The following is a 22,248-nucleotide window of genomic DNA, read 5'->3' as shown; positions in this document are numbered from 1 at the left end:
ATGTAAATAATACGAGGCGTAAAAAATTCTCTTAATCGCCACTGGTCCTTTTACCAATTATTAAAAGATTTGTACTCTCTATTTATCGAACCTCCTGCCAGTCAAAACAGCTCATTCATTCTTTCACCTTCCTTCATCATTTTGAACATCTTTATTAAATCTCCCCAGAACTGCCTCTGCTTCCAGGAAAGCAATCATAGCTTCTCTAGTTTCACCAGCTAACTGAAATCCCACATCTCAGTTACCATTCTGGTATATTTTCTCTGCTCCCATTCCACGGCCAGTTTCTTCTGTACCAGCTCATTTCTGCCATTCCAGTTTTTTAAACCTTGTTCATGGGATGTGGGCATCACTGGCATGGCCATCACCTACTGTCTATCCCTAACTGTCCTTGAGAAAGTGGCCACGAGCAGCCTACTTGAGCCAGTGCAATCCCCTTAGTGAATGTACAACCACAGAGAAGTTAGGAAGGGAGTTCCAGGTTTTTGATCTGATGACAGTGAAGGAAGCGTGATAATCCAAGTCAGGATGATGTGTTATTCGGAGGGGAACGTGCAAGTCGTGGCATTCCCATGCATCTGATGGCTGTGTCCTAGGCAGTGGAGGTCAGGAGTTTGGGACGTGTTGTTGAAGAAGCCTTGGCAAGTTGCTGCAGTGCAACTTGTAGATGGCCACTGTAATGGTGGAGGGTTGAATGTTTAAGATAGTGGATGGGGTGCCAATCAAATGGGTGGCTTTGCCCTGGCTGGTGTTGAGAATTTTAAGTGTTGTTGGAGTAGCACTCTTCCAGGCAAGTGGAGAGTATCCCATGTGCCTTGTAGATATTGGAGAGTCAAGAAGATGTTTATAGCAAGTACCCAGTCTTTGCCTTGCTCTTGAAGACACAGTATTTAAGTGGCTGGTCTAGTTTAAGTTTCTAGTGTGTAACAGAGACTGGCTGCATGACTTCATTTGTAACTTATCTAAGAAAGGTTTCTTACCATCTGTTTTCTGAGGCAAGTCACTTACTTGGTGCGAAGACTAATTTGCCAAGGCCAGGAGTGTGGTTTGGATACACAGCCACCAACAATTCTTCCAAAACATTTCTTGGGCTCAACAGAAGACCTTCCACACTCATTAGGTTGTTGTCCTAGCATCACAAAAAGATTATTTAGCTCATTTATTTATGTGATTCTTAAATGCTTCCAACCTTGTCCACAATTTTTACATTCCTAGTGCTAACTTTTGGTCAACTTGATGTCGTTTGATTTTCGGAGGGGAATGGTCACCTTCAATATATTTCTCGCAAGTGACAGATGATAGAAGCCTGCAGGCTGGGATTAGTGCTGCAAGTTTCTTCTTCTCCAGTGAGATGCAGCATTTCACTGATCCATGTTGGTGGGATACAGCTGTGAATTGACTAAATTCAACCAATAATGGTAGGTGAGTTCACATGACCCAGAGTGTTTGGATCTTTAAAAAAATTATTATTCGTTCATGGGATGAGGGCATTGCTGGCTGGGCCATCATTTGCCACCTATCCCCTAATTGCCCTTGAGAAGGTGGTGGTGAGCTGCCTTCTTGAACCGCTGCAGTCCATGTGGTGTAGGTACACCCACAGTGCTGTTAGGGAGGGAGTACCAGGATTTTGTCCCAGCGACAGTGAAGGAATGGCGATATATTTCCAAGTCAGGATGGTGAGTGACTTGGAGGGGAACTTGCAGGTGGTGGTGTTCCCATCTATCTGCTGCCCTTGCTCTACTAGATGGTAGAGGTCGTTGGTTTGGAAGATTCTGCTGAAGGAGCCTTGGTGAGTTGCTGCAGTGCATCTTGTAGATGGTACACACTGCTACTACTGTGAGTCGGTGGTGGAGGAAGTGAATGTTTGTGGTTGGGGTGCCAATCAGGTGGGCTGCTTTGCCCTGGATGGTGTTGAGCTTCTTAAGTGTTGTTGGAACTGCACTCATCCAGGCAAGTGGAAAGTGTTACAGGTCTCCAGCCGTACTACATGATGATTCATTTTCAAGGTTTAATGTTTGCCATTGACTTGTGCTTACTGATTGAATGAGCCAAAGATCATCCGCTTAGCCTCATAAATCCCCTGCTTTCTCTTTGCTCTCAGGATTTCTTATGCTTTGCTGCCTTAAAATCATATCCAGGATTTTCAAAGGGCTGTGGGGTTGGGACCCAGTGTTGGCCGGCTTTGTAAATCATGGTTCTGGAGGTGGCAGGATCCTGTTGCTTCCAAACAAGTTTCAAATGTTCAAAGGGCTGGCAGGGGAGCTGGAACGGGGAATGTGCTTCCCGCCAATTAATGGACCCTTTAAACTAGAAAGTGGGTTTGGGGGGGAAAGGGAAGGGTAAAACTCCAAGAAGCATGACTAATGGGAAACAAAGCAGCAGGTTAGCGTGTGGGGGGCTGGATTCAACTTCAAGGAAAATTATGAAAAAACTGAAAAGAAAGGAGAGCCCAGGAGAGGCTATTAAAGTCTCCAGAACACAAAACAGGACAGAGTGTTTGGAAAGGGCTAGGATTCTAACTTTAAGCACATCAGATAAAGGGATGTCAATGAGAAAGGGGGCAGGAAATACAGGACTGAAGGTGTTGTATCTGAATGCATGCAGTATACGAAATAAGGTAAATGAGCTTGTGGCGCAGATTAAAATTTGGAGGTATGATGTGGTGGGCATCACAGAGACATGGCTGCAAGTAGATCAGGAATGGGAGCTAAATATCCAAGGATATACATCCTATCGAAAAGATAGGCAGGTTGGCAGAGGGGGTGGGGTTGCTTTGTTAGTAAGAAATGAATTTAAATCGATAGCAAGAAATGATGTAGGGTCAGTTGATGTAGAATCTGTGTGGGTAGAGTTGAGGAACCACAAAGGTAAAAAAAACCATAATGGGAGTTATGTACAGGCCTCCGAACAGTAGTCAGGATGTGGGGCACAAGATACACCAGGAGATAGAAAAGGCATGTAAGAAAGGCAAGGTTACAGTGATCATGGGAGATTTCAATATGCAGATAGACTGGGAAAATCAGGTTGGTAGTGGATCCCAAGAAAAGGAATTTGTGGAATGTCTACAAGATGGCTTTTTGGAGCAGCTTCTGGTGGAGCCCACTAGGGAACAGGCAATTCTAGATTTAGTGACGTGTAATGAGGCAGATTTGCTAAGGGAGCTTAAGGTGAAAGTGACCATAATATGATAGAATTTACCCTGCAATTTGAGAGGAAAAAGCTGGAATCAGATGTAATGGTATTAAAGTTGAATGAAGGCAACTACATGAGGTAGAAGCTGGCCAGAATTGACTGGGAGATGAGCCTAGCAGGAAAGACAGTGGAACAGCAATGGCAGGAGTTTCTGGGACTAATTTGGGAGACACAGCAAAAATTCATCCCTAGGAAGAAGAAGCATACTAAAGGGAGGACGGGGCAACCATGCTGACAAGGAAAGTCAAGGACAGCATAAAAGCTAAAGAGAAAGCATACAATGCAGCGAAGAGCAGTGGGAAACCAGGGGATTGGGAAGCCTACAAAGATCAACAGAGGACATCTAAAAAAGAAATAAGGAGGGAGAAGATTAAATATGAGGGTAAACTAGCCAGTAATATAAAAGAAGATTGCAAGAGTTTTTTTAGATATATAAAGGGTAAGAGAGAGGCAAAAGTGGACATTGGGCTGCTGGAAAATGACACTGGAGAAGTAGTAGTGGGGAACAAAGAAATGGCAGAGGAACTGAATAGGTACTTTGCGTCAGTATTTACAGTGGAAGACACGAGTGACATCCCCAAAGTTCAAGAAAGTCGGGGGGCAGAGGTGAGTGTGGTGGCCATTACCAAGGAGAAGGTTCTAGAAAAACTGAAAGGTCTGAAGGTGGATAAATCACCTGGACCAGATGGATTACACCCCAGAGTTCAGAAGGAGATAGCTGAAGAGATAGTGGAGGCGTTAGTGGTGATCTTTCAGGAATCATTGAAGTCAGGGAGGGTCCCAGAGGACTGGAAAATCGTTAATGTAACCCCCCCTGTTTAAGAAGGGAGTGAGGCAAAAGATGGGAAATTACAGGCCGATTAGCCTGACGTCGGTTGTTGGTAAGATTTTAGAGTCCATTATTAAGGATGAGATTTCAGAATACTTGGAAGTGCATGGTAAAATCAGGCAAAGTCAGCATGGTTCCATCAAGGGGAGGTCATGCCTAACAAATCTGTTAGAATTCTTTGAGGAGGTAACGAGTAGGTTAGACAAAGGAAAGCCAATGGATGTTATCTACTTGGACTTCAAGAAGGCATTTGACAAGGTGCCGCACAGGAGGCTGCTCAGTAAGATAAGAGCCCATGGTGTTAGAGGCAAGGTATTAGCATGGATAGAAGATTGGCTGTCTAGCAGGAGGCAGAGAGTGGGGATAAGGGGGTCCTTCTCAGGATGGCGGCTGGTGACTAGTGGAGTTCCGCAGGGGTTAGTGTTGGGACCACAACTTTTCATTTTATACATTAATGATCTAGATGAAGGAACTGAGGGCATCCTGGCTAAGTTTGCAGATGATACAAAGATAGGTGGAGGGATAGGTAATACTGAGGAGGCGGGAAGGCTGCAGAAGGATTTGGACAGGTTAGGAGAATGGGCAAAGAAGTGGCAGATGGAATGCAACGTGGGGAAGTGTGAGGTCATGCACTTTGGTAGGAAGAATAGAGGCATAAACTATTTTCTAAATGGGGAGAGAATTCAGAAATCTGGAATGCAAAGGGACTTGGGAGTCCTAGTCCAGGATTCTCTTAAAGTTAACTTGCAGGTTGAGTTGGTAGTTAGGAAGGCAAATGCAATGTTGGCATTTATTTTGAGAGAAAATTAGAATATAAAAGCAGGGATGTGCTGCTGAGGCTTTATAAGGCTCTGGTCAGACCACATTTAGAATAATGTGAGCAATTTTGGGCCTCGTTTCTCAGGAGGGATGTGCTGGCCCTGGAGAGGGTCCAGAGGAGGTTCACGAGAATGATCCCAGGAATGAAAAGCTTAACATATGAGGAACGTTTGAAGACTCTGGGTCTATGGTTGATGGAGTTTAGAAGGATGTGGGGGGGATCTGATTGAAACTTACAGAATACTGAAAGGCCTGGATAGAGTGGACATGGGGAAGATGTTTCCATTAGTAGGAGAGACTAGGATCCAAGGGCACAGCCTCAGATTAAAGGGAAGACCTTTTAGAACAGAGATGAAGAGAAACTTCTTTAGCCAGAGAGTGGTGAATCTATGGAATTCATTGCCACAGAAGGCTGTGGAGGGCAGATAATTGAGTGTATTTAAGACCGAGATAGATAGGTTCTTGCTTGGTAAGGGGATCAAAGGTTCTGGGGAGAAGGCGGGAGAATTGGTTTGAGAAACTTATCAGCCATGATTGAATGGCGGAGCAGACTCGATGAGCTGATTGGCCTAATTTCTGCTCCTATATCTTATGGTCTTAAGCTCTTTAAGGACTTGTTAGAAAGCCTGTCTGTAACTGTGATTTTCAAACGTTTTCCCAGCAAACTCCAACTGTCTCGTGCACCTCAGTAGACAGCTGTTGGGTTCGCTGTGGGGCCCAAATAAATCCCTCTGCTGTTGTCTTGGTAACAAATCTGTGGGGCCAACTATTGCCAAGAGGAGCATTAGTCCTCACCTTATTGTGCAATGCTGCTGTCTGCCTTGTTCCACCTTTATGGCCTTCCAAGGAGCTGCCTGCTCTAATCAGCAAGGCAGTGGCAGCCCCCAACATGGCTGCCACCTGTCTTTGCCATTGACATCAGGCAGGCAATTCCCGCCTCCTGGAGGCAATCAGTCCCTCTCACTGGGTGCCAAGTTTGCCTCCTGGTCAACTAGGCCATTTACATTTAAAAATTGCATCGCAAGCAGGAGTTGGTACCTGGAGTTTTGCTGGCTATTGGGTTCCCAAAGCTGCATTGAAAATCCAGAACCATAACTCTTTAAGTTTATTGATCAGTTTTGGTATTTATTTTCTCCAGGGCAATCAATGTAATTAATCAAATCTTCATTGGATATATACAATTGACATTTTTAAGAGAAACTTATGGTAAATCACTTATCTCCTTCAATAGGAAGGAAGCATTCTTTGAATAAAATATAATCCTTTCAACTTCCTTTCCCCATTAAAATCAACTCTAAGACAACATGTGGCAATAAATATATTGAACTAATCAGGCACAGTCCACAAGATTTATATAATAAAGTCATGTGCACGATTAAACTTTACTTTTTTGTAACAATCTGTCCTTAGGTGGTCAGTCTAGTAACATTTGAGACCTTTCTTCTCCCATGAGTTCATTTTCAGGTTAGTCCCCAAGGCGAGTGACTAATCTGCTTCTACCAGGCAGCTCAGTTATTTCAATATGCTAATTGGACTTATAGATTTAATGGTTATGGACCAGGTTTCCCAGGGAAGCAAGAACAGTTAGATCCAGCAGTACTGTTGACCCAGGAGGACGCCCCCCTCCCATCAAGCAAACCTGCTTCCCTCCCTGTGATTGGAGCCCTTCCACATGATCCAAAGCCCTCAATCCATCCCACCCAAATCTGTTATCTCAGCAACCTGCAATCTGAAGCCCCCCTCCGATCTTGATTCAAAGTCCCTCAACCCATGATAACTCTCCAACCCTGTGGTCTCTCCCAACACTGCCAACTGCCCACAGCCTACAACTTCCACCTGATCTGCGATCTCCCCATGATCCTGCAATTTTCCTCTCGATACACTCATCTCTTGCACTCTCCCCCAGTCCACAATCTCTGCGTGATCCTGCGATCTCCCCCACGACCCCGCCATCTCCCCATGATTTGCACTCTCCCTGATCTGCAAACTACCCACCTCCCTCAGATTTCTCCATGACCTGCGATCCTTCTACAATCCCGCCATCAGCCCATGACCTGCTCTCTCCCCCGATCCATGATCTCTCACAACCCTGCAATCCCCCACTGACCTGCGATCTTTCTCCACCCTACTCCCACCATGACCTATGATCTGGCCAACCCACTTCCCCATGGTCATTTGCCTTACACGCAATGTTTTTCTCCCTCCTCTCCTCTTCTGGAATCCTGCCTGACAGTCTCTCAGCCTGGGCCATTGCCCAGCGAGAAATGGAGAAACAAATTCAACTGAGGTTCTGCTCTTATATTTGGTGGTGCCTCCACAATACCTGCATTTCCTGGTTTCCTGGCCACCACTAAACTATCATCCCCACCATCCCCTCACCCCCACTGTCAAAAGACCATATGATCATAAGAAACAAGAGCAGAAGTTGGCCATTCAATCTCTTGAGCCTGCTCCCCCATTCCATGAGATCATAGCTGATCTGATTGTGATCTGAGCTCCACTTTCACAGAATCACAGAATCTCACAGTGCAGAAGAGGCCCTTTGGCCCATTGAGTCTGCACCAACACGTGAAAAACACCTGACCTACCTACCTAATCCCATTTACCAGCACTTGGCCCATAGCCTTGAATATTATGACATGCCAAGTGCTCATCTAGGTACTTTTTAAAGGATGTGAGGCAACCCGCCTCCACCAATCTCCCAGGCAGCGCATTCCAGACCATCACCACCCTCTGGGTAAAAACGTTTTTCCTCACATTCCCCCCTAAACTTCCTACTCCTCACTTTGAACTTATGTCCCCTTGTGACTGACCCTTCAACTAAGGGGAACTGCTCCCTCTCCACCCTGTCCATGCTCCTCATAGTCTTGTACACCTCGATCAGGCCCCTCAGTCTTCTCTGCTCCAATGAAAACAACCCAAGTCTATCCAACCTCTCTTCATAACTTAAATGTTTCATCCTAGGCAACATCTTGGTAAATCTCCTCTGCACCCCTCCAGTGTAAACACATCCTTCCGATAATGGGGCCTCCAGAACTGCACACAGTACTCCAGCTGTGGCCTTACCAAGGTTCTATACAACTCCAACATGACCTCTCTACTTTTGTAATCTATGCCTCGATTGATAAAGGCAAGTGTCCCATATGCCTTTTTCACCAGCCCACTAACATGCCCCTCCACCTTCAGAGATCTATGGACACACACACAAAGGTCCCTTTGTTCCTCAGAACTTCCTAGTGTCATGCTGTTCATTGAATACTTCCTTGTCAAATTACTCCTTCCAAAGTGTATCACCTCACACTTTTCAGGATTAAATTCCATCTGCCACGTATCTGCCCATTTGACCATCCCGTCTATATCATCCTGTTGCCCAAGACACTCAACCTCACTGTTAACCACACGGCCAATCTTTGTGTCATCCGCAAACTTATTAATCCTACCCTCCACTTTGCTGCCAGTCCCCCTATAACCTTTGACTTTCTTGTAGATTAAACATCTGTCTAACTTGGTCCGCCTCCCTTCCCGCATTCCAGCAAACCTCAGGGCCAATCTGAATGAAGAAGGATAAACTTCTAGCTTTCCCATCTGTGAGAAGACCAATGGCCTGAGCTTCCAGTCATATAAATACAGTAAGCAGAAAATGCAGTTAGAAATATTAATCTACACCAACTATTTACTACTCTAATACTTAAACTAAGAAAATATTGTCCCGCAGAGGTAAGTTGTCAAGATTAACAAAAGTCTTTTATGAAGTGCACACAGAGTTAATGCAAAAGTAGAACTTACCACATGTGGGAATATCATCGCAGTAATCAAATTGTTTGCTGGGATCTGTTGTGTAACACCATGGGCCATTGACATCCGCATCTGGATTTCTGCAATACTTAATTCAACGAGAAAGAATTGGACCAAGAATAACTGATTGCATTTATATAGGATTCTTAATGCAGCAAAAACATCCCTTGGTGCTTCACAGGAGTGTAATCAGACAAAATTTAGCACCAAGCCATATAAAGATAGGTGATGGTCAAAGAGGTAGGTTTTAAGGTGTGTCTTAGAGGAAATGGGAGGTGAACCGGTTCAGAAAGGGAATGCCAGAGATTAGGCACCTCAGTCAAGAATAACCAACCACATGTGCCTGTCAGATCTATTGACCATCAGCAGTTGGTCAGAATGTTATTTCCATTTATACTATTCTTGTAACATTGTATCCAACCAGACAACTTTGTTGTGGATTACCTTATCTTCACCTAACCAATCAGAGCAATTTTCTCTGGTATGATAAATAAGTTTTTCTCTTTGGTTTTGTACCTTCCTTTCTTTATAATTTTATTGTTAGGGTGACAATAGGACACCAGGCAGTGATAGGAAGCAACAATGGTAATTGATTCCAAGTGAGTAATTGTAAACTACATGTTATTGAAATTTATGAATTCCATTCTTGTTTCTTGCTTTTTACAAAGTTGCCTGTGAATTTGGTGTTGCAATTATACAATTTTAGTAGAAATGTTGTGTCCTAACAAATATCAATCTGCCCAAGACATCATGAATCACTGAAATATTTACTGAAGTTAAGCATTGATTAGAATTGCAAACCAAAATAACCTATCTGCCAATTGTGGGTGGTAAGAGGTGCTAATTGTATATTAATTATGTTTAATTGTGTGCAAGTGGTGGGCATTATCACGGTATTCACTTGAGCATCCTATAAATACAGACTAAAACTGGTTGTTAGGAGGTGTATGCCTGTAATGTATAACTATGTAAATAAATATAGAAGTATGTAAAACAAAAATAAAAATAGCTCGAAAAACTCAGCAGGTCTGGCAGCATCTGTGGAGAGGATCACAGTTAACGTTTCGAGTCCGTATGACTCTTCAACAGAACTAAGTAAAAATAGAAAAGAGGTGAAATATAAGCTGGTTTAAAGGAGGGTGGGACAGGTAGAGCTGGATGGAGGGCCAGTGGTAGGTGGAGATAGCCAAAAAATGTCATGGACAAAAGGACAAAGAGGTGTTGAAGGTGATGATATTAGCTTGGGAATGTGCTAATTAAGGGTAGAAAGCAGGACAAGCAAGGTACAGATAGTTCTAGTGGGGGTTGGGTGGGGTGAAGGGAATGGATCGAAATAGGCTAAAAGGTAGAGATAACACAGTGGATGGAAATACATTTAAAAATAATGGAAATACGTGGGAAAAGAAAAATCTATATAAATTATTGGAAAAAAGGGGTGATCGGAAAGGGGGTGGGAATGGAGGAGAGAGTTCATGATCTAAAATTGTTGAACTCAATATTTAGTCCGGAAGGCTGTAAGGTCCTAGTCGGAAGATGAGCTTCACTGGAACAATGCAGTAGGCCAAGGACAGACACGTGGGCATGAGAGCAGGGTGGAGTGTTGAAATGGCAAGTGACAGGGAGATCTGGGTCATGCTGGCAGACAGACTGGAGGTGTTCTGCAAAGCGGTCACCCAGTCTGCATTTGGTCTCTCCAATGTAGAGGAAACTGCATTAGGAGCAACGAATGCAGTAGACTAAATTGAGGGAAGTGCAAGTGAAATGCTGCTTCACTTGAAAGGAGTGTTTGGGCCCTTGGACGGTGAGGAGAGAGGAAGTAAAGGGGCAGGTGTTGTACCTTTTGCGGTTGCATAGGAAGGTGCCGTGGGAGGGGGTTGAGGTGTAGGGGGTGATGGAGGAGTGGACCAGGGTGTCCCGGAGGGAACGATCCCTGTGGAATGCTGCTGGGGTGGGGGTGGGGGTTGGGGGGGGGTGGGGACGTGGGTGAAGGGAAGATGTGTTTGGTGGTGGCATCATGCTGGAGTTGGCGGAAATGGCGGAGGATGATCCTTTGAATGCGGAGGCTGGTGGGGTGATAAGTGAGGACAAGGGGGACCCTATCATGGTCCTAGGAGGGAGAGGAAGGTGTGAGGGCGGATGCGCGGGAGATGGGCCGGATACGGTTGAGGGCCCTGTCAACCACCGTGGGTGGAAAACTTCAGTTAAGGAAGAAGGAAGACATGTCAGAGGAACTGTTTTTGAAAGTGACATCATCAGAACAGATGAAGGAGATGAAGGAACCGAGAGAATGGGATGGAGTCCTTACAGGAAGCAGGGTGTGAGGAGCTGTAGTCGAGGTAGCTGTGGGAGTCGGTAGGCTTGTAATGGATATTGGTGGACAGTCTATCACCAGCAATTGAGACAGAGAGGTCAAGGAAGGGAAGGGAAGTGTCAGAGATGGACCATGTGAAAATGATGGAGGGGTGGAAATTGGAAGCAAAATTAATACATTTTTCCAGGTCCAGACAAGACCATGAAACAGCACCGAGCAATCATTGATGTACCGGAGAAAGAGTTGTGGGACGGGGCCGGAGTAGGACTGGAACAAGGAATGTTCCACATACCCCATAAAGAGACAGGCATAACTGGGGCCCATGTGGGTACCCATAGCCACGCCTTTTATTTGGAGGAAGTGAGAGGAGTTTAAGGAGAAATTGTTCTGTGTGATAACAAGTTCAGCCAGACGGAGGAGAGTAGTGGTGGATGGGGATTGTTCGGGCCTCTGTTCGAGGAAGAAGCGGAGAGCCATCAGACTATCCCAGTCGGGGATGGAGGTGTAGAGGGATTGGACGTCCATGGTGAAGAGGAGGTGGTTGGGGCCAGGGAACTGGAAATTGTTGATATGATGTAGGGTGTCAGAGGAATCACAGATGTAGGTAGGAAGGGACTGGACAAGGGGAGAGAAAATGGAGTCAAGATAGCAAGAAATGAGTTCCATGGGGCAGGAACAGGCTGACACGATCAGTCTGCCGGGATAGTCCTGTTTGTGGATTTTGGGTAGGAGGTAGAAGCAGGCCGTCCGAGGTTGGGAGACTATGAGGCTGGAAGCTGTGGAAGGAAGATCTCCTGAGGAGATGAGGTCAGTAACAGTCCTGGAAACAATGGCTTGATGTTCAGTGGTGGGGTCATGGTCCAGGGGGAGGTAGGAGGAAGTGTCTGCGAGTTGACGCTCAGCCTCTGCAAGGTAGAGGTCAGTGCACCAGACAACAGCAGCACCACCCTTGTCAGCAGGTTTGATGACAATGTCAGGGTTGGACCTGAGAGAATGGAGTGCAGCAAGTTCAGAGAGAGACAGATTAGAGTGGGTGGGAGGAGCAAAGAAATTGAGACGACTAATGTCACACCGACAGTTCTCAATGAAAAGATCAAGAGAAGGTGAGAATCCAGAGGGTGGGGTCCAGGTGAAGGGAGAATATTGGAGGCGGGTAAAAGGATCCGTTGAACAGGGAGAGGACTCCTGCCCAAGAAGTGAACATGGCGACGAAGGCGGCGGAAGAAGAGTTCAGCATCGTACCGAGCCCGAAATTCATTGAGATGAAGGTTCAAGGGTATGAAACTAAGTCCTTTGCTGAGCACTGAACGTTTAGCATCGGAGAGGGGAAGATCAGGGGGTATGGTGAATACACGGCTGGGGCTGGCATTGGAAGACGGGATGGGGCCCGAGGGATAGGCAGGGGTGGAGGGTCCTGGATGGGTGTTGGTGTCGATGAGTTGTTAGACCTTGCGTTCCTTTGCACCTGAAAGAAAGAGACAAAGTTTCTTGTTGAGGCGTCAGATGACACCCAGGATTACAGGTATCTCCTGGACAGACAGTGCTCCTCGGACTGCTGTTCACGTTGCATTCTGAGATCCACACTCAGTGCCATGCGCCGCCATATGAACACACTCGACCTCTCCCTCCAGCAACACCGCCGCACCCTATTTCTAAGCTGCGCGTGCCCCCAGTTGCATTTTATTCTTCGTCTCATCCGACGCCTCAATTTCTAGTTCCCTGTCCCCAACCGCCTCCTCTTCGCTATGGACGTCCAATCCCTCTACACCTCCATCCCCCACTGGGATAGTCTGATGGCTCTCTGCTTCTTCCTCTAACAGAGGACCGAACAATCCCCATCCACCACTACTCTCCTTCGTCTGGTTGAACTTGTTCTCATGCTGAACAATTTCTCCTTAAACTCCTCTCACTTCCTCCAAATAAGAGGTGTGGCTATGGGTACCTGCATGGGCTCCCGTTATGCCTGTCTCTTTATGGCGAATGTGGAACATTCCTTGTTCCAGTCCTACTCCGGCCCCCTCCCACAACTCTTTTCTCTGGTACATTAATGATTGCTCGGTGCTGCTTCATTCTCTCATCTGGACCTGGAAAAATGTATTAATTTTGCTTCCAATTTCCACCCCTCCATCATTTTCACATGGTCCATCTCTGACATTTCCCTTCCCTTCCTTGACCTCTCTGTCTCAATTGCTTTTGATTGCTGTCCACCAATATTCATTACAAGCCTACCGACTCCTACAGCTCCTCACACCCCGCTTCCTGTAAGGACTCCATCCCATTCTCTAAGTTCTATCACCTCCGTCGCATCTGTTCTGATGATGCCACTTTCAAAAACAATTCCTCTGACATGTCTTCCTTCTTCCTTAACTGAGGTTTTCCACCTACGGTGGTTGACAGGTCCCTCAATCGTATCCGGCCCATCTCCCGCGCATCTGCCCTCACACCTTCCTCTCCCTCCCAGAACCATGATAGGGTCCCCCTTGTCCTCACTTATCGCCCCACCAGCCTCCGCATTCAAAGGATCATCCTCCGCCATTTCCGCTAACTCCAGCATGTTGCCACCACCAAACACATCTTCCCTTCAGCCCCCCGGCGGCATTCCGCAGGGATTGTTCCCTCCGGGACACCCTGGTCCACTCCTGCATCACCCCCTACACCTCAACCCCCTCACACAGCACCTTCCTATGCAACCGCAGAAGGTGCAACACCTGCGCCTTTACTTCCTCTCTCCTCACAATCCAAGGGCCCAAACACTCCTTTCAAGTGAAGCAGCATTTCACTTGCACTTCCCTCAATTTAGTCCACTGCATTCGTTGCTCCCAATGTGGTTTCCTCTACATTGGAGAGACCAAACACAGACTGGGTGACTGCTTTGCAGAACACCTCCGGTCTGTCCACAAGCATGACCCAGACCTCCCTGTCACTTGCCATTTCAACACTCCACTCTGCTCTCAGGCCCACATGTCAGTCCTTGGCATGCTGCATTGTTCCAGTGAAGCTCAACGCAAACTGGAGGAACAGCACCTCATCTTCCGACTAGGCACTTTACAGCCTTCCAGACTGAATATTGAGTTCAACAATTCTAGATCACGAACTCTCTCCTCCATCCCCACCCCCTTTCCGATCCCCCCTTTTTTCCAATAATTTATATAGATTTTTCTTTTCCCACCTATTTCCATTATTTTTAAATGCATTTCCATCCATTGTTTTATCTCTACCTTTTAGCCTATTTCGATCCATTCCCTTCACCACGCCCAACCCCCACTAGGACTATCTGTACATTGATTGTCCTGCTTTCTACCCTTAATTAGCACATTCCTTAGATAATATCACCACTTTCAACACCTCTTTGTCCTTTTGTCCACGACGTTTTTTGGCTATCTGCACCTATCCCTGGCCCTCTATCCAGCTCTACCTATCCCACCCTCCCTTAAACCAGCTTATATTTCACCTCTTTTCTATTTTTACTTAGTTCTGTTGAAGAGTCATACGGACTCGAAATGTTAACTGTGCTCCTCCCCGCAGATGCTGCCAGACCTGCTGAGTTTTTCCAGCTATTTTTATTTTTGTTTTGGATTTCCAGCATCTGCAGTTTTTTGCTTTTATCTTAGAAGTTTGTAATTTTGGCTCCAGTTCTCTCCTTCACTCTGACTTTCTGGAATAGAACATGGTAGCAGAGTGTTGTTGCTTAAAGGTGAGGGTTGGAAGCTAACAAAAAAGACAGAAATAAAGGCAGAAATCAGGTGTAAATTGCTGCAGTATGATTATTCTCTGATGTTCTTGGAATCTGAACTAAAAGACCGGTGGAAGAATGAAAATGATAAGTGAACACAAGTAATGTGCCTCGCAAAAAAGAAATGAAGTATGGCCTTGACCTTGTCACTTCTTACAAGAGGTAAAATCAGAAGTATAGTATTTTGTGAGTCAGATGCCCATCAGATCGTGGATAAAATTTATAGAAATGTGGATCATGCACCATGACCAGACTTTGGTAGATTTCAGAAAACAGATGGTCATTAACATAAGAATTAGGAGCGAGAGTAGAGTATATGACCCTTGAACCTGCTCTGCCATTCAAACGATCCTGCCTGATCCTTAGCCTCTCATCCACTTTCCCACCCACTCCCTGTATCTCTTGATTCCCTGAGAGACCAAAAATCTGTCTAACTCAGTCTTAAATATATTCAATGATGGAGCATACACAACCCTCTGGTTTAGAGAATTCCAATCATTCACAATTCTTTGAGTTATTTTTTATTTTTTCGTGAGACGTGGGTGTTGCTGGTAAGGCCAGCTTTTGTTGCCCATCCCTAATTGCTGCAACTGAGTGACTTGTTAGGTCATTTCAAAGGGCAGTTAACCACATTGCTGTCGGTCTGGAGTCACACGTAGGCCAGACCAGATAAGGACAGTAGATTTCCTTCCCTAAAGAACATTAGGACAATCAATGGTAGTTTCGTGGTCATCCTTACCGAGTTTAGCGTTCAGTTCAAGATTCTTTTAGAGAATTAATTACATTTAAATTCCAGTAGCTGCTGTGTGGGATTTGAAACAATGTTCCCAGAGCATTAAATCAAAATAGAAAATGCTGGAAAAACTCAGCAGGTCTGGCAGCATCTGTGGAGAGAGAAACAGAATTAACATTTCGAAATCCGTATGACTTCAGAGCTAGAGAGAATTAGAAATGTATTGGATTTTATACTGTTTAAGAGGCGGTGGAGCAAGTGGAGCAAAATAGAAGGTCAGGCAATAGATGGGAGTTCAGGAGAGACTGACAAAGATGTCAGGACACAAGACAAAAGGAGTGTTAATGGTAGCATTAAAGACCAAAGAAGGTGCTGACCGTGGATTAAAGGTAAGACAGTAGGAATGTGTGAATAGCAGGACAAGGGTCAGCGCTGTGAAAGCAAAACATTGAAACAAATGACAGGTGGCCCTGTGGGTTGTGGGGAGTGAGGGAAGGGGGTGGGGGTGGGAGTGATGGTAGTAGTTGGGGAAAAAGGATAAAAAAAACAAATTTTAAAAAATAGAAAAAAATTAATAAATAAATAAAAATTTAAAAATTGGATTAAAAAAGGGGTAAAGATGGAGGAGTGAGTTCATGGACTGAAGCTGTTGAACTCAATGTTAAATCTGGAAGGCTGAGAAGTGCCTTGTAGAAACACGCTCTGGAGGCTTCTTAGTCAAACAAAACAATCTTTATTTACACGAGGGCTTCCATGGTTGCTCATATCCAGCCAACCCCTCAAACAGCCATCTTTTTCCAAGAACACCCCCCACCGTAGAATTTATTCCCCCACACTAGCCACACATTGGTTGAATAAATCACGTGACCCCCTATTTAGTTGAACTGATCTTAAAGTGACAGTCAGCATATGCCTAATCAGAAGATGAGGTGCTGTTCCTCCAGTTTGCATTGGGTTTCATTGGAACATCACAGCAGGCCAAGGACAGACACGTGGGCATGAGAGCAGGATGGTGTGTTGAAATGGCAAGTGACAGGAAGGTCTGGATCATGCTTGTGGACTGAATGAAGGTGTTCCACAAAGTGGTCACCCAATCTGTGTTTAGTCTCCCCCGTGTAGAGGAGACCGCATTGGGAGCAGCGAAGCAGCATTAGTCTGGACAGCTAGGGTGGAATTGTCCCAGATTTGCACTAAGTGCTGTAGCGGGCAGATAAAATGATTTTTTACCCACCAGCATCAATGGCGAGTTTTCACGCTGTATCATTGCAAACCCGCCACGTTACTTTTGCATTCCCGGGAAACACACTGTTTCCATGGTGGGTGAGCTCTTATTCGCCCGCCACACCATTAACTCACAATTTCATCATGCCAGGCACCATATTTTAAAGTCCAGCTGCGTGCACACATCTGTTTCCAGCCCACAACTGCTGCAGGGAAGATGTCCACGAAAGGCAAGGCTGCAGCCCCCAGGTTTAGCAACGTGTCACTGAAATACCTTTTGGACGCCATGGAGGCCCGCTGTGATGTCGTCTACTCCCGCTGAGGCAGCAGGATGGGCCGCGGTGTGACCAAGCAGGCTTGGGAGGGGGTGGCAGCTGTGTTCAGCGCCATTGCCCTGCAAAAGAGGACAGCCACCCAGTGCTGCAAGAAGATGAAAGATGATCTCTGTTCCACCAGGGTAAGTCACTCTTTTCATCACTCTCAACCTACACACTCACAAACCCATCACACATCCACAGGGTCCTCACTCACAGCCAGTTCAAAGGACATCACCATTCACACTCTCTCGCACACACCTTCATTGTCCTCATCCCATCCATGGGACCACTCACCACCCACGCATGCTAGGCATATTTATCATCTGGTTTGGCAGGCGTCCTGCCTACGCTCTCTCCATCTCTATTCATGCAGGACAAGCTGGCACACAATACAAGGAAGAGGTTGAAGACTGGTGGAGGAATGCCTGAAATCAAGGTCCTCGCGGACTAGGAAAACAAAGCCATTCAGCCTGCCAGTGACAATCTGGACCAGCCCTGTGCTGACTGTGAGGTCGGCGGTGCTGTACCAAGTGAGGATCCAGCAGTGCAGACAACCATGCTGTAAGTGAAATAAAAACAAAAATAAAAATAGCTGGAAAAACTCAGCAGGTCCGGCAGCATCTGCGGAGAGGAATACAGTTAACGTTTTGAGTCCGTATGACTCTTCATCAGATGCTGTAAGGATCTGTCCTGTTTTACAGCCCACTGCCATACATTAAATTATCTCTCCTTGCTTTCACAGGCACATCAAGGAAACAGCCGATAGAGTGCATGACCCAGGGCCTCCAATCAAACCCCAAAGAAACCTCTGAAAAGGAATCCGAAGGCACCCTTCCTTGAAGTCTCACCACAGCGTTCATCCACACCCTCCCCCAGCGCAGAAATACACACCTTGGTGGGACCTAGATTTAGAATAGCCTCAGGATCACAATCTGGTGAATACATCACGCCAGCTGATCCACAGCAGGCAGAGGCAGGGAATTCCCAGGTCTCTGCCACTCGGAGGACTGCTGGAGGCCAGAAATTTGCTGAGTCCGAGTCAGATGACGAGCCTCCGGACTCAGTCATGTCACAGTTGCTGGAGCTGCAAAGGCAAGTGCGGGAACATCAGGAATGGATGTCCACTGCATTCCTCAGGTTACAAGGCACGATGGAGGAGTCCATCTGCCTTTAGGCTGAGGTGATAGCTCTGGCATGCCAACGCACTGAGGTCAATACTGGCAGGATGGTGGCCGCCATGGAAACCTTGGTCCAGGACATCTCTCTTGCAATGCTGCATCGATTGAACTCCATCGCTGATGCCACAGTTGCCCTCCAACAGTGTGTATGTGAGAGGGGTGCAGGGCTGCTCAATCTTACTCCAGCTACCCCTGCTCCTTAAGGAATCAGCCAGGGGCCTTGAGCACCCATAGGGAGGAGGATCAGCAGGTGTCCCTCCTGGGGCCATTCAGCCAGGTGACACCAAATGATCAATAATCACTGCTAAGTGGCACCAAGGGAACATGGTACTGTAAACAGTGGGAGGCTAAGACTAGAGCAAGGGCAGGCTGCAGAGTAAAACTACCTGTAAGTTTGACAATTTTAGTGGTTGTATGAGAGTGGGACCATTTTACTGTTTTCATTTTTGAAAGTTAATTGTTGGAGGGGAGGGTGCTTGGGGGGAGGGGGGATGGCATGGAATGATGCCAGGCTGAAGATTCGCCTAGGGCAGCAAGCACTCTTGCACTGGCTATGCGCCCCAGACACTCACGGAACATTACCCATGTCATTTTTAAGTCCTACGTAGTTTCAATTCAGTTTTTCACTGTGGAGCTGGTGCCAGCTGCCGCCCTAGGTGACCCCCCTAGTTCGCCTGGTGGCTGCGCCACTTCTGGCTTAAGTGCATAGGAGGCTAATAGAAGAGATTAGTGAAAAATGTAAAATCTATATTTAAAAAAAATCAGAGATTCCCATCATGTCCGATTATAAGCCTTCCATTGGCACATTACTTCATTGAAGCCTGGCACCTGAAGGGATAAATATTTCCTTTCTACATTTTGCAGACCTGGTGATTAGATTTTGTCCTTCTACAATAAAACTTGTAATGAAAAAGGATCATTATAGACAAAATTACAGCGTCGAATTTTATGGGCCATCCAAGGGCAGGGGAACAGCCTGGTGGACCTGTGAATTAGGGCTCGCCTGTCCCCACATTTTGATTCATTTTGGCAGGAAGAATGAGGAGAGGCAATGTTCACTAAAGGCTACAATTCTAAAGGGCATGTAAAACCAGAGGGATCCCGGGGTATATAGATACAAATCATTGAAGATAGCAGGGCAGGTTGAAAAAGTGTTATGATGCTGGGCTTTATGAATAAGGACCTGGAGTACAAAAACAAGGAAGGTTTGATGAACCTTTTAAAACACGGTTCAGCCTCAACTGGAGCATAATACCCAATTCTGGGCACCACACCTCAGGAAGGATGTGAAAGTATTAGAGAGGATGCAGTAAAAATTCACAAGAATTGTTCCAGTAATGAGGAACTTCAATTCCGTGGATAGATTGGAGAAGTTGGGGCTGTTATCCATGGAGGAGAGGTTTAAGAGAAGATATGATGGAGGTGTTCAAAATCACCATAGGTCTGGAAAGGGTGGATAGGGAGAGAATCTGTTCCCATTGGCAGTAAGCTTGAGAACACTGATTTAAGGTGATTGACAAAAGAAGCAAAGGCTTTTACTCAGCATTAGTTAGGATCTGGAATCCACTGCTTAAGAGAATGGGATGGAGGCAGTTTCAATCATGGTTTTCAAAAGAAAATGGGATAATTATCTCAATTTCGGGACTACAGGAAAAAAAGCAGGGAGTTGGACAAGATGAGTTGCTCTTGCAGAGAGCTGGCACATATACAGTAAGCCAAGCGGCCTCCTATGCTGTAAATAATTCTATGATTGTATGATTCCACCTCTTTATGAATTGCAATGGGTAGAAAATTATAGGGCGCACAACCACAGTTGTACCCTCTGTTGCAGTGCTGCATCACAGCTCATTCCTCTGGAATTCCTAAATTTGCATTTTAATTATAGTTCATGAACCACGCAGTTGAAGCATGCCAGTTCCACTGGCTCTCTGGCTCTCTATCCCAACAATAAACTCTTGGAACAGGAAATGCAAGTTGAAGGGGAAAAATCGCGGAGACGCTTCTAATTAAGGGGTATGCTTCAAGCTTAGATTCAACGATCTGAAGTGTTTTTAACCAAAAGAAAGCTGATATTGCTAAGTCTGCCAAGTGCCACAGTTTGCCTCCATTGTTGCAGCAATGAGTTGTAAATGCAGGATTAATGTTGGATGCGTACAGAGAAAGTCTACTAGTTTTTAATTTCATGCAAAGGGTTTATAGAATATGGACTGCTGTACCATATTAAAGGGTACTTAACATGAGATTCAAGGAAGATTGAGGCAATTCCTCAAATTGGGACTCAGGGAAGTTGCTCAGGGAAGTGGGACTCAGGCAAATTGCTCTAAGATGGAGCTAACACACACAATGGGTTGAATGTTCTATAATTTCATGATCTGCTTTGCAGTCTCCTGTAATCCCTACATTTTGCAATTTCTTCTCTGGTGTCCTCTTGCCCCTTTGTAAAATCCTCCAGCAGGAAGGGTGTTCTACAAGTACAAGGTGGCTTTGTGATGAAAAAGATAGGCCAGTTTAGAACAAATGAAATGCATTCTTTAAAACATTACAGCTGAGGATTTGTTTCAGCAGGCCATACAGTCAACTCACATTTCCCTCCAGTCCAGCCTTAGGGTGTGTCTCAGGAGTGAACTCTCCATGAACATGGGGGGTCATCGCTGACCAATTTTGGCATGTCTTGCCACTCGATGTGGTTGATCTTGTCCCACGATATGTCACTCCATTACCTACTATGCAATCTGGCAAAATATAATTAACAGAAGAAAAAATGACTTCCATCTCTTTCATTGCAGCACCTCTGAGACATTGGGGGCTTTTATTGTGCTGAGAGACCCAGAACACATATAACAAAATTATAATGACTTTTTCATTTAAAAGAATATAAATCAGGGCAATGTGGAACAGTAGGATGCAGGTTTACACAGTCTCGATCAAGCTCAGATGCCAATCTAGCCTGTCACAGGTAGGGAAGTGAAAATCAGAGCATAAGTCATGAAGGACCAGTTTCATTCACTTATGGAAGACAATGCAGATGGTCAATGGTAGAGGCCTAGGAACAGGTTGTTTGCTTTCCCTTGTAGCTGGAAATGAAGCATACTGTGGGGAACCAGTTAGAGGGATCTAGGTGTAGGAGGGTGTAGACAATACGAGCATATGAATTAGGGGCAGGCCACTCGGCCCTTCGAGCCTGCTCTGCCACTCAGTAGGATCATGGCTAATCTGATTGTAAACTCAGCTCCACATTCCCACATAGTCCTGATAAGCTTTCACCCCCTTGTTAATCAAGAATCTATCTCTGCCTTAAAAATATTCAAAGACTCTGCTTTCACCACCTTTTGAGGAAGAGAGTTCCAAAGACTCATGACCCTCTGGAGAAAAAAATTCTTCTCATCTCTGTCTTAAATGGGTGACCCCCTATTTTTAAACAGTGACCGCTTGTACTAGATTCTCTCACAAAAGGAAACATCCTTTCCACATGCACCTAAGCCTCTTTCTCTTCTAAACTCCACTAGATACAAGCCTAGCCTGTTCAACCTTTCCTCATAAGGCAAATATGCCCATTCCTGGTATTAGTCTAGTAAACCTTCTCTGAACTGCTTCCAATGCTTTTACATCCTTCCTTAAATAAGGAGACCAATACTGTACATAGTACTCCAGATGTGATCTCAACAATGCCCTGTATAACTGAAGCATAACCTCCCTACTTTTCTATTCAATTCCCCTCACAATTAATGATAACATTTTATTAGCTTTCCTAATAGAAAAGTTATTTTCTATTAGCTTTTGCGATTCATGCACTAGGACACCTAGATCCCTCTACATCTCAAAGCTCGGCAACCTCTCACCATTTAGATAATAAGCTTCTTTTTTATTCTTCCTGACAAAATGGACAATTTTGCATTTGCCATATCTTTGCCCACTCAACTTACCTATCTATACCCCTTTGTAGCCTCCTTATATCCTCTTCACATCTTACTTTCCTACCTATCTTTGTGTCATCAGCAAATTTAGCAACCATATCCTCGCTCCCTTCATCTACGTCATTTTTATAAATCGTTAGAAGTTGAGGCCCTAGCATTGCTCACTATGGCACACCACTTGTTACATTTTGCCAACCAGAAAATGA

The 22,248-nt window shown here is 45.4% G+C and overlaps 1 protein-coding gene across 1 annotated transcript in view; it reads right to left on the bottom strand.

Annotated features, from left to right (window-relative positions):
• Nucleotides 1–22,248, bottom strand: part of plg (plasminogen) — a 144,929-nt gene that overhangs the window by 23,015 nt on the left and 99,666 nt on the right. The window contains exons 14-16 of the mRNA XM_041206806.1: nucleotides 20,712–20,860; nucleotides 8,627–8,723; nucleotides 1,009–1,129 (exon numbers count right to left, since the gene is read on the bottom strand). Of these exons, the coding sequence (XP_041062740.1) occupies nucleotides 1,009–1,129; nucleotides 8,627–8,723; nucleotides 20,712–20,860 (367 nt within the window). The remainder of the gene's footprint in view (nucleotides 1–1,008; nucleotides 1,130–8,626; nucleotides 8,724–20,711; nucleotides 20,861–22,248) is intronic.

Source organism: Carcharodon carcharias, chromosome 2 (assembly GCF_017639515.1).
Source record: "Carcharodon carcharias isolate sCarCar2 chromosome 2, sCarCar2.pri, whole genome shotgun sequence".
NCBI classification, from domain to species: domain Eukaryota; kingdom Metazoa; phylum Chordata; class Chondrichthyes; order Lamniformes; family Lamnidae; genus Carcharodon; species Carcharodon carcharias.
The sequence above is the reverse complement of the archived record's forward strand: the minus strand, read 5'-3'. Positions and strand labels throughout refer to the sequence as shown.